The sequence below is a fragment of the Nuphar pumila genome, chromosome 1, assembly GCF_984573655.1.
Source record: "Nuphar pumila chromosome 1, dmNupPumi1.hap1.1, whole genome shotgun sequence".
NCBI classification, from domain to species: Eukaryota; Viridiplantae; Streptophyta; class Magnoliopsida; order Nymphaeales; family Nymphaeaceae; genus Nuphar; species Nuphar pumila.
The window spans coordinates 7,760,522-7,773,625 of NC_143249.1; the positions used below are offsets into that span (position 1 = coordinate 7,760,522).

The following is a 13,104-nucleotide window of genomic DNA, read 5'->3' on the forward strand; positions in this document are numbered from 1 at the left end:
GTTCAACTTGATTCGGTATGGAGCCTGATTCAGAGTTTTTGCCCTTACAGGAGAAGGGTTTGGGGGATCCTCCCAACGTGGGTAGCATCGTTCAACTTGATTCGTTGTGGAGCCTGATTTAGAGTTTTTGCCCTTACAGGAGGGGGGTCCGAGGGTTCCCCTCCGGCACGGGTCCCGGGTGTCGTTGTCAAAAAATGCACAGGGTGTCATGGTGAGAAAGATATATGTTTGTTCCAAGCAAGATTGAAAGAAATCAATGAAAAATCCAACAGGGAGCATGCCAGAATCAAGATGTGGATGTCAAGCGAGAATAGTGTTGTGCAACTCAAATAATACAAAATAATAAGGGTCTGGTTTTTAGTTAAAATGAGAAATTAAATGACAACAGAAATTGCTTAAAATTTACAAGAATAAACTAGACTCAATAACGAACACACCATTTTTTACGGATTTGGAATATGACCTCCGGTTAAGGATATATGGTCTTGACAAGTTGGTCCTAATTCGGTTAGCGATTTACAGCGATTTACTTACTGAATAACACTATAAATCGCTATAGCGATTTGCGGAAGACACTACAAATCGCTATAGTGAAATTCAAAAACACTATAAATCGCAATAACGATTTGCGGAAGACGCTACAAATCGTTATAGTGAGATTCAAAAACACTATAAATCGCTATAACGATTTGCGGAAGACACTACAAATCGCTATAGTGAGATTCAAAAACACTATAAATCGATATAGCGATTTACGAAAGACACTACAAATCGCTATAGTGAGATACAAAAACACTATAAATCGCTATAGCGATTTGCGGAAGACACTACAAATCGCTATAGTGAGATCCAAAAACACTATAAATCGCTATAGCGATTTGCGGAAAACACTACAAATCACTGTTGAAAAGCCGGATAACACTATAAATCGTTGTGGGGCTCGTTGGAGACCCGAAAATATTACAAATCGTTGTAGAAAAACTTGATAACACTACAAATCGTTGTTGGATCTGCGCCGGGGGGAGCCCCCGAACCCCCCTCCTGTAAGGGCAAAAACTCTAAATCAGGCTCTACAACGAATCAAGTTGAACGATGCTACCCACGCTGGGAGGAGCCCCAAACCCTTCTCCTATAAGGGCAAAAACTCGGAATCAGACTCCACAACTCTTCAATGCTACAGTCAGTGTGCATGTCAGTCGGTGTTTGATGGAGCAATGTAGGATCGTCTGTTGGATGTGCACAGAAGTAGAGAGAGAAGGGAGAGAGAGAGAGAGGGTTGATGTTCATGGCCTTCTCGAGGGAGAACTCTTTGCCTCCCTTGATTTCTTCTCTAGAGAGAGAGAGAGGGTTTTACAGTGTTTTACGGAGAAAGAAGAAGAAGACTTTGAAGAGTCAACATCATCCTCGACTTTCTAGATGGAGGACATGTTTGTCCTTTTTTTGAACAGAGAAAGAAGAAGAAAACTTTAAAGAGTCAACATCATCCTCGACTTTCTGGATGGAGGACATGTTTGTCCTTTTTTGAACGGGGAAAAAAGCTGGATGGAGGACATGTTTGTCCTTTTTTTAACTGTTTGTTTTTTCTTTTTTGAATAAAGGGCATTTTTGTCATTTTCTCAAACCATTACTTTATGAGAAGAATAGCAAGAAAGGGTACTTAAGTCTTTGCAACAACACCAGAGTCCGATGCAAAGTTATGTCAACATACACGGGAATACGAGCCCCATGTGCTTGTATACGTAGTGCTCATTCAAAACCCCGAACACAGACGTGGGATTCAGTGAATCATCCGGGGGGAACATACACCACCCTCTCCTCTCTCTTGGCTTGTTGGTTTCTCCTCTCGCTCGCTGGGGGTTTCAGTTGAAACCTTTCAGAACTTTGCCTCTCACGGGTCTCAGCTTCTCTTATGCGCACTATTGCAGCGATCTGGAAACAACCTCTGGCCTGCGGCAGTTTTCCGGCAAGTTACACGACTACAAGTCTCTCTCTCTCTCTCGGCTTCTTCTTTACCGGTGAGGCACACAAAACAACTACCTTTTTGAGTTTTTCTTTTCTTTTTTCTACATGTTCTGTAACTGGACCACCTCTCGATGATTTGCAAGTTAGTTGCTTTTTTGTATTTCTTCATTTATTTTAGTATTGTAAGAAAGATTTTTTTTTTCCTCTTGCGGTTGTCCTTTCTTGGATTGATTTTAGGACTTGTTAGTTTCTTTTGTTCATGAATGCTGTCTTTTTGGTTTAAATATGTGGTACCAATAATTATTTTGATAAAAATATACTTGTTTTCTTTTTTATTTTGCATTTGTCGTCTGTCATCATCATCATCCGGTTTAATATTTTTTCCCTAATAAATTGGTATTTTGGGCAACTGTACTAAACATGATCCACCTCATGTGATATCTCAATTTCCATTTCTATGAGTATACCATGAAGTTGTTGCCTCCTCTTTGCAACTTTGAGACAAAGAGGAGCCATAAAGTCATTAAAACTGGATTCTACAATTGCTTTTATCTTATGTCATCTACTCTTTTTAAGTCTGGAATGTTGGACTTATTGCAAACCAGCTAGCTATAGTTCAGTAGTTTATCTTATAGCCTGCAGGAGTGGGATCCTAGAAGTGGGCAGCTTGATCCAACACTTGAGTTCAGTAGTTTATCTATTGATGTTTTGCTTTCTTCGCACATTCTCTGTCTTTCACAAGAAGTGCACCATCAGTCTCTAATAATTAGTCTTTAAACAATTGACTGGAGATATTCATGCAATCATGTATTGGGCAGGATGGTAAGAATTATGAAATTTCTGTGAGACTGCCTTTTCAGTTTTCCCTCTTTTTGTTTTGCAGTGTTGTGTTAAGGCAGCAATAAAAAATGCTCATGCTTGCTCGTGCAGGTTTTTGAGACGAAGTAAGCAGGAGAATGGTCATATTATCTGACTAAGTAGTTGTTGTAATGTCTCAAGTACGTTCTGGGAGTAAAAAACTGATACTGAAATATATGGATTTGATTTGGTTTTGCTCTTAAATCTTGTTTGTATAATCTCTCCACTTTCATACGAGTCCTAGTCTATCACATGAACTTTTTATTTGAAGGGTAGAGCTAGAACCCCCTTCTCCAATGTTCTGATAAATGAAAACATTTAACGTTCTCTTCGTAATACTTTGACAAGACGCTTTTATTCACAAGTGGGCGATTGAACATGGTTTGTGGTAAGTTTGTGTCCCTTGGATCATGTTCAAATAAAAATTTGTTTTTTTATACATTCAAAAATTGAGACGTTGACGCTGATAACTGAAAAGCGAACAGCCACGTGGCAACCATCAGCAACAGGAAAACAGATGGTCATGATGAAAGGATGAGTGTTTTGCTCATTTCCGAAATGACTTGATCTGCTTCCCTGTCCGAATGGTTTCCTGGGTTATTTCTTCTTATGGGGTAGAATATCATTCGGACATTCAGAGATTTCTTCTACAAGGGTAAGCTGATTCATAGAGTTAATGGTGCCCATATTGCGGTGATTCTGAAGCTTCATGGTGCTTCCTCTTTCTGTGAGTATTGTCTTATCTCTCTTTGCAACTTCATTTATAAGATCCTGTTTAAAATTATGGTCTTACGCTAGAGATCGATTCTCATCTCACGAGAATAATTTTTCTTAACCAATGAGCTTTCTTGCGAGGTCGCACCATCCAAACAGGCATTCTTATTGCTCACGAGCTTGTAGTCTCGCTCTTCACTTATCATGTTCTCTCTGTTTGCCTGAAAATTGACATGTCCAAAGCCTACGATAGGGTGGATTGGGACTCTTTGAAACATAGTTTCCAAGTTTCGGGTTTCTGTGATCAATGGATTCATCTCATTATGCTATGTGTCCCATCTGTATCCTTTGCAGTGATGATCAATGGCTCGCCTGGGGATTGGTTTCATAGTTCTCGCGGAATCCATCAAGGTGAGTTGAACCCCTTTCACCCTATTTATTTGTGAGTCATTTATCGAAGAACTTCATATGCTATATCAAACTGAGATATCCTGATTCCCAAATTTTCCCATTGCCCTACTTTTATCTCATCTCTATTTTTTGCGGATGATGCTCTTTTTGTTTCTAAAGCCCATCCTAAATCCATTACCACCTTCTGCAATATATTCGAGGAGTTCGAGAGGGTGGCAGGTATGTGTGTTAATTCCACCAATTTGCAATTTATTCCTATCAACATGACCCAAGCTCAAGTGTCAGCTTAGTTGCATTTTGCGATGGAGTTTGGGTTGTTTCCCGATTCTATATTTGGGCTTAACTCTCTTTTCTGGTCAACTCACTAAGGACCTATGTCTAGAAACCTTATTTAAGAATGAGAACAAGCTTGTGGGATGAAGTCCAGGACTTTGTGATATGCTTGCTGTCTTGTCTTATAAGCCATGTACTCCATAGCCTTCCTCTTTATTGGCTTCTTGCATTCAAAATTCATAACTCGGTTCTTCATGAAGCATAAAGGGTTTTTTGTCAATTTCTTTGGGATGATACTATCGTAGTGATAATATATAAGAGACACATCTAATCAAATGGAACCTGTTTTGTCATCCCCGTTTGGATGGAGGGAGGAGGTGGGCTTCTTAGTCTTGAGGGCATCAATAAAGCAAACGGAATCTGTCTCCATCCAAAGCTATTTCTCGTAAGTTATGTTGGCAAGCTATCAGAAGGGTCAGGAACCAAGAGGCATGGAGGACCGAGCAACACATACCACGAGCTGCGTGAACCGTGTATTTGGCTGGCCTGTGCAGACCCTTTTCCTACCCAAGACCGTCTTCAATGCATGGGTATTCCATGGACTAACCGATGTCACTTCTGCAAGAGAGGAGTGAATAAGAATACAACCTGTGACGATAACGATAAAGGATGGAGGTTAACGACGAAGGAGGAGAAAGTTTCATCCTTCCGTTATTTGAAAATCTTGTAAATCGTAAAGTTTTCTGTTTCCTTATAAAGCTCTCTGTAACGTGTAAACTCTATCTCCATTCTGTTATAAATACATAGGCTCCCAACTCTTTGTGTACAAGAGAGTTTGTTGAGTTTCCTCATGTGTGAAGCCTTCTTTCATGGTATCAGAGCCTTCGAGCTCTTTCGCGTCTACAGATGTTTGCTACCTTCATGGGTAAGGAACACCTTGTAAAAAACTGTAATATTTTTAATTTTTCAATATCTTTTGCTGACTCTACAGATGTGTTCTACATGTTTTGAGTTAGTAAAACTTGGTATCTGGATCATATGTTATTCTAAAATGTATGTAAGATGTGATCTACCTTCATAGGTATGGAACCCCATAGTAAAAAAACTGTAAAATTTGGGGTTCCTTACCTATGAAGTTGGTAAAACTTGGTATTTGGATGCCTTCATCACATCAGCCAAAGGAAATGGTCAAATCTAGGCAATTCTGCATATTAAGCTGTAAGATCGTAATGTTATCATGGTTTTCTACAGGTGATAGGAATATTGACATAGCACAGATGAGGTAGAAACCACTGTAGTGAAGATAAAAGTTGATATAGGTTATGGTTTTGAAAGAGAGAGAGAGATGCTAGGGGTGGGAAACAAGACGAGCTGCTCGTGACTCTCTTTGTGTTGAGCTTGTTTAAAGAGCTCATTCAAAATCACAAAATCGGTTCAGCAAGCCAAACACTAATAATGGGTGTTTGGCTCGGCTAGGCTTGTATAATCTCATTAACTAGTAGTAAGTATATACTACATATATCTTATATTAGAGAATGTAGATGATTGAATTACTTGGCTTGCAAACGATAAGTTTTAATCCTATTGCATACAACTTTGAGACAAATGTATTTATTTTGTAAATGAGTCAATTTGAGCCTGAGATTTACAGTCCAAATTTTATTATTTTTTATTTTAAAAAGTAAATATTTTTTTGGTAAACTAGTTAGCTCAAGCTTGGTTTGTTTAACTGGGACTCGCCATGAGCTCAAACTAGCGTAGCTTGCAATTTTCTTTTAGTTGGATCCATTGGTGGAGAATCCTTCATCAAAAAATGGGGGTTTCCAAATGGGTATGAGAGGCTGACAGCTGAGAAAATTTTCTGTTTATTTTTATATCCAAAGCGGATCAGGCCATCTCAGAGGTGCCTCATGCACGGCCTTCCAAACACTGTCATTGTGTTTTTTGTATCATAGATGGGTCCCACAAATTTTTTCAGAGCCATTGATGTTCTAGATGAAGGGCATCCAAAGCATATAAAATGGATGGCTGAATTGAACGCAAAAACTAGTGATTGGAAGGCCGTTCATCCACAGGATGAATGGTACCAAAGTCACCTCTGACCTGATCTGCACTCTTTTATATCATATAAGCTTCGAGACAATGTAATTTTTTTCTGTAAACGAGTCAGCTTTAGCTTGAATCAAAAGATCTAGAGTTCAAATCCTAGGACTTCCCGCTTTAAACAAATTTATTTTGGTAAACGAGCCAGCTCATTTAGCTCGAGTCAACATCTCACAAAAATGAGCCAAGTTTGAACACTTTATGTTCCTTTTGTTCAGCTCGTTTACCAGCTTTAAAAAGAGGCGAGAAGGGATTAATGTCTAAATTTGCAATATTTTCAACCCGATGGTTTTGTATATCTTTCATCTTACATAACAATAGATTAACCAAAGTTAACAAAAATAGACTCAAGCTGCAGTTTGATGCAAGGGAGCAAACCCAGCACGTGTATCTGTAATACTCCAAAGGATGGGCAGGGATTTGGCATAGTGGGATGGGGCCAAGACTGTTAGACGGGTAGTCTAGGCTCAAATCCCATGAGTGTCACCCTCCTGCGCAAGCCGAAGCTTGGCGACTCCTTGGGGTCAAAGGGTAAGCCCTCAGAGTTTTATGCTGACATGGATGGAGACCGTAGTATGATAGGCTTAGCCAGCATTAGGGATGGCAGTGGACCGGGGATGAACGGCATGAAACGGGGATGAAGGTTTAAATCTATCCCCGTGCGGGTGCGGGGATGGACTTAAGCTTTTCACCGCCCTGTCCCAATCCCCGCCTAGCCCTGCCCCACCCCACCCTGTCCCCAATCCTTTAAGGGATGACTATAGATTAAGGAGAAACAGGGCTCTGCCCCGCCTCGCTCTCGTTTGGACCGGGATGGAGGACATGAAAAGGGGATGGAGGCGGGGGTGGAGGTTGAAATCCATCCCCGTGCGGGGATGAAGGTTCGGATTTTGAAACAGGGCAGGGGTGGAGACCTTGTCCCCCGCCCCGGTCCACTGCCATCCCTAGCCAGCATGGTTAGGTCTCTGGGCCTGGGGCGGTTTCTTCCAATAAAACTCAAAATAAAATAGCTCCTTAGAAAGAAGCTCCGGTTTCCAACTAGAGGCCTGTTTGTTTCATCAATGTTATCAGAATCAGTATCGGAATCGATTTTCAAACTATTCAGAGAATCGGCTGATTCGGACTCTGAACCGAATCAAGCTGAATCGGGCTAATTGTTAATCAGCAGATGACACGTGACAGTAAAATATTAAAAAATTATTTTAGGCCATTTTTCTAAAAATAAGTCAAAGCAGCTCATTTCGTATTGATTTTGGGCCCACTGACACAGCACCGGTTTCAAATGAAAACAGTTTCCTTTCCCATTTTCACTCTGCACGTGAAAAGTGGTCCGCCCATGTGGCCAGCAATAGAGCCCATGTCAGCCGTATGAATAGGGATGTCAACGGGTCGGAGGTAACCCGATATTCGACCCCAATTCAAATCCGATTAACCAGTAGAAAAATCGGATTGGAATTCGGTATTAATTTTTTGGTGAAATCTAAATCCGAATCTGATTAAAACCCAAATCCACCTAAGATCTGAATCTGATCAAGTGTAAATATCAGGTTTTGGACTAGTCGGATCCGCATTCGGTTCTATCTTTTTCCATTCAAAATCCAAATTTGATTCTGATTAAGTCAGATTTGGTAATGCCTAGATCCGACCTGTTGACATCCCTACCGATGAAAGGGCTTCGCCAGAGCCGATTTTTCTCATGGGAAAATATGGGTCCAATGGTTTCTCGAGGGGAGCACCTTTCATATGAAAGGCGAGAAAGACCACTAATATTTCAACCATTGAAACGAGACAAGATGCAGCTATGCGGAAAACAGGCCTGCAGAGTGTGCTTCACACATCGGCACCCAGGCCCCATATTTGTTTAGTTGGTTAAATAAAAGGCTGCAAGATGTAATGACATAAAGGATCAAGACAGCAAGGGTCAGCGAGCATGTAACATTGGGCACTATTTACTGAGCTTTGTTTTTTTATATATATAACACGAAGAAATCGCTCCCGGAACGAAGACCTGATCGCACTGGATCAGCCTGCCATACCTACTGTCATTGTGCCAGCAGCGTATAACTCCGAAGCTTGAACCCCTGCTCCCAAGGCTAACGCTATGCGTTGGCTTGCGCAGAAGGGCAACCCTCATGGAAATCGAACCTTGACTGCCCCGCCTAGCAGCCAAGGCCCCCACCCCACTACGCCAACCCCCTTGGGGCTAGTTCATACTGAGCTTGCTGGACATTTTTCAACAAGTGGCGTGAAAGACTACCTGGAGCAATGAGATTTTGTTGAGACTATGGAATCACAATGCGATCCAGCATTCCTTTGTTTTTTATCAGATAGACAAGCTCAGGGATAACCCTCAAACCGGAAACCCCCCAGTTATGATAGTGGGACCTAACCGTCCAACTATCTCACTCAGCCCTGCGATTCACAAATTCTTGAACTCCACAAGAATTGCAAATTTTAAGCTAGGAGTTGAACAGGAGTAAAGACAGAAACCCAATACGACGAAATCATAATGCATATTAGCACTGGTACTATGTTTTTTCGTCACCCCCAATCTATTACCAAGTATTACAAATAAAAAACTACAGCTACAAGCCCACAAGGGCGTCGCTCATCTGGTAAGGGCCTTGTAAGCATCACCAAGTCGAGTAGACTTTTATATATATAATTATTATAAAAGTCATTCATATAAATACGCTTAATGCTAATTGAAAAAATAGCACAAAAAACCTTAAAACCCTAATTAAATGTTCATGAAATATGAAAAAAAATAAATGAATACCCTCAATCATAAAAATAATCATAGATCTATGCTATATTGAATTTTTTTTTTCACTTAGGTTACAAATTTTCAAAACTTTAGGAGGAGCTCCAGCCCCTCCTTGCCCCCTCTTATCCACCCATGATCGAAGCAGGGTGTAATCTCCAGAGGGCATGGGGGACCTGAAGGAGGCCAGTCTATGTGAGGTTGGTGACTGGAGAGTTTTCCCTTAGCCTAACCAAAAAAAAAGTGTACGAACTACAAAAGTGGTTTAACCCTAGAATATTTGGTTCCAATACTATTATGAAACCCATTAAAGATATCAGATTATCTAGAATCTATACTTCCATAATTCCATTTTTTTTAATGACTAAGAACAATTGGAAGAAAATAAACGAGTATTCAAGTAAAGAAGCAAAATTTTATACCTTGTATTGAGGGAGGGGAGGTATTTACAATAGCAATCAAGCAGGACGCTTCATACTGTACATTGGTTAACATTTATTTACATAAAGAATCACCACATATAGGATACCCATAATTATGGTGGCACATCACACCATAACTACGCAAACTTAAGTAGAACATAAAGAAAGTGGGTGCCATTCCTTCTGAGAATGAGGATTTTCATCAAACGACGCCCCGTTGTTGCTTCCCGTTTTCAACATTGAAACCGATCGTTTTTTTTCTCACCTTTTAATAGCTCGTCAGGCAACTGAAGGCCTGACGCATTTGACATTTTTTGGAAAATACAATGAGTTGTGAGCAAGAGGGCACCTCTTTCAAATCTCCAACAGGATAACTCCATGTGAGTCTGACATCCTCCTCCTGGTCACCAGCCCACTTGAAAGCCCTGATGCTCCTGCAGAGAAGACAGCCACTTCTCCATGTATTTCTTGCTCTCTGCACGTAAAGGAGTTGTAAGAGTACCATCATTCAGATCAGACAAACAACTTACATTATGACTTTGAGGCTAATGCATTAAAAAACATACTACAAAAAGTCAAGCCCCCGACTGGATTGGTTCTCCAGGGAAGAGCCATTCAAAACCGAGTCGCATCTTGTTTAGATCGGTTTAAATCACAGATTCCGTGGCAAATCAGACAGGAGTTGCCAAGTGTTGAAGAGTCTATGGCAGTCAAGACTCATACTCTAGCAACACAAATTTGCTGGTTCAGATCCAACACAATTTAGTTCCCTTGCACTGGTAACTGTACTCAGACTAGACACGTCGGGTCAAACAAACATTGCAAATCCTTGCCAAGCCCCAAGAGTTCCGATGCGAAGGCTACATTCACCAGATCTTTGTTTCTGTTTTACTTCTAGGGCTTCAACGAGGAGTTCTGTTAACGAGGAGTTCTGTTAGGGAGCTAGAGACGAGAAAGGATATGGCATTAATGAGGGTTTAATTAATACCACCTACTCCCTGCTCGTGTTTGGATACTGGGTTTGGGAGATGAGAGTTGTGTTGAGAGTGGAGAAGAGGGTGAAGATGGGTCATTTTCAACTACATCCTCACCATGGATGCAGTTGAAAACCCCAAGCCTCATCACCCATTTTCTTCTCCACTCCCATCACCTCTCTTTATCTCCTCTCCAACACCAGCTCCCAAACAGACACAGTGGAACAGAAACCCACCATCAATATCCTGTTTCAGTGCGTTTTTGGAGTAATCTATATGTGATGACCACCACCGTCTTAGAGCCCAGTGGAACAGAAACCCATCGGATGAGCGGGTAGAATTCTGACACACTACAAATGGGAGGTTAATAAGTACAGATAACTTTTTTCCAGAACATCACAGATTGACAGAAGACATCTGATGACGATGGGAAGCACAATGCTCTCCAGTGAAGGAAAAGGATTTTAAGAGACCTTTATTGTTACTTTTCTTCTGCCCGCCTACCCAAAAACAAAAGAAAGAAAAGGATGAAAGAAAAAGAAAAGAAAAGGCTCACCAGCAGAATACCCGTTGTGGAAACCGGAAATAAATGCTCCCAAAAGCCGATTCTCCGTCCTTTCTGAGGCCGAGTCGCGAAGAGGCCGGCCATAGCAAGGTACCAACACCGCGAAGCAGTTGTCCGACTCGTCGTCCGATTGGAATTCCGGGGCGTGGGGCTCCAGCCAACCGATCGACCAGTCCGAGTCGTCGGATTCAGATCCAGACATGCATCCACCGTCCGATGGCACCAGAACGATATCGTACTCCCTGTCGATCATCTTCCGCTCCTCCCGGCTGTGCCACTTCCGCTTCACCTTCCTCGAAGAAGATGGGAATCTCGCTCCGTTCACCGCCCGGAAATTCACGGAATCCGGCTCCCGGAAACTCGACTCCGGCGATGATAAAGATGCAGGAGAAGAGCCCGAGGGAAGCGATGGCTCGTGTTCTTTCCCGCCCCACAGCCACGAAGAGAGACGAGGGAAAGCGACGGCCATTTTTACCTTTTCCTTTTTTCCTCACAAGAAAATCAGCAAAATTTTTAGAACAGAAAACCTATCCCTATGAGGGAAATGAATGAAAAATCAGAAAAAAAAGATAAAATATTAACAAATACAACCAGAGTTTTTCTTTGTTTCTCAGAAAGATTGCTCTTTTTAATAGAAAATAGATAATAACAACACAAAAAATTCAAGTTAGAACATAGCTCGCATTAAAAGTTAAACTTCGCAAAATCGCTTTTTATGAGAAAACACTAACATGAGAACCTCCGGACGGGAAGATTTTCAAAAAAAAATAAGGCATTCTAAACCTAAATTTTTCCTTATCGATAAAAAAGACTCGTTAAATCCGTAAAAGAAGAATGAGAAGAAGCTCTGACTAATCAAAACCGCAAACTCAAAATATCCCACACTATTAAACAAAGAAAAGCAAAATAAGAGAAAAAGAAAATTAAAAAACTGCATGAAACGACAAACAAAATCTGCAGAAAACCCTAATTCCCTTCTGAAAACCTAAAAAGGAGAAGAAGAAGAAAAAGAGGACAGAAAGGCAAAAAGGATCCCCAAATCTTGCCTCTTTTTTTTATCCAACTGATCGTCGGATTCCGAAACTCCGAGGGCCTGCCGAGAAATCCACGGAGAGAGAGAGAAGCAGCGGGAGGGACGAAACGAGAATTTCGAAAATTCTCCCCCGCGATCTGAAAAAACAATTGGCTCCTTCCCTTCCCTATTTATAGGCCACAATTCCTTGCGCCCCAAACCCCCTCTCTCTTGATTACATCCGACGACTGAGGCTTCACCTTGCTCAAGCACGGGCCGTCCGATCTTGCTCTCTCAGGCAATCATTTGGACGAGGGAGAATCTGATGCATTTCTTTTTCTCCCGGTGGGAGCACAAATGTTAATCCGCCACGTCAGATCCATAAGGGATGGAGAGGGAGGATGATGACGTGGATTATCATATGGATAGTCCAATCATGATCGTATATGGGATTTTATGGTGCCACGTGTCACATAGTCAGCCACCGTTTCAACTTGCTCTGTGGTTTTTAAAAAAAATTAATTTGGTATTTTTTGCCTTCATATAAGAGGCTTATTTGTTTAAAATGCCATTTTAAGAAAGCAAAAAAAAAAAAAACTTCACTTTTTTATTAGGAAGACCAGGAAAAAGTTCTCTCTCATTGAGTTTTGTTGGTGTAAAACCTTAAGTCCAAATCTGTTTCACTCATCCCCTATCTTCATACCCCTTATTGAGATTTCATTGATCCAAGTTGTTTTAATCAAATCGGACTTCACAGATGTGATCTACATCATTCATTCATTCATTCATTTAGTTACGATCCACGTTTAAAATTGCTGAAATCCTACCTATCTGCATATTCCTTTGGGCAATTCAAAATTCAACTGTTGACAAAATTCAAGAATTTTGATTTAAAAAATCATATTTTTTATTGAAAAAAATATGATCCAATTGTTGATTCTTATTAAATCGACCATGTTGAATCCCTCAAGTCCCCCTTGCTCACCAAAAGAGTATACTCACTAGTGGATTTCAAACTTAAACATAGCCCTTGTTGCCAAAACTTG

General features: G+C 40.9%; 1 protein-coding gene across 1 annotated transcript; it reads right to left on the reverse strand.

Annotated features, from left to right (window-relative positions):
• Nucleotides 1–9,485: 9,485 nt before the first annotated feature.
• LOC149847857 (uncharacterized) lies at nt 9,486–12,219 on the reverse strand. The gene is made up of 2 exons (XM_090004493.1): nt 11,038–12,219; nt 9,486–9,982 (listed from the first exon to the last, which is right to left on the reverse strand). The coding sequence occupies exons 1-2, from the start codon at nt 11,513–11,515 to the stop codon at nt 9,912–9,914; spliced, it is 549 nt and encodes a 182-aa protein (XP_089860619.1). The 5' UTR covers nt 11,516–12,219; the 3' UTR covers nt 9,486–9,911.
• Nucleotides 12,220–13,104: the final 885 nt, after the last annotated feature.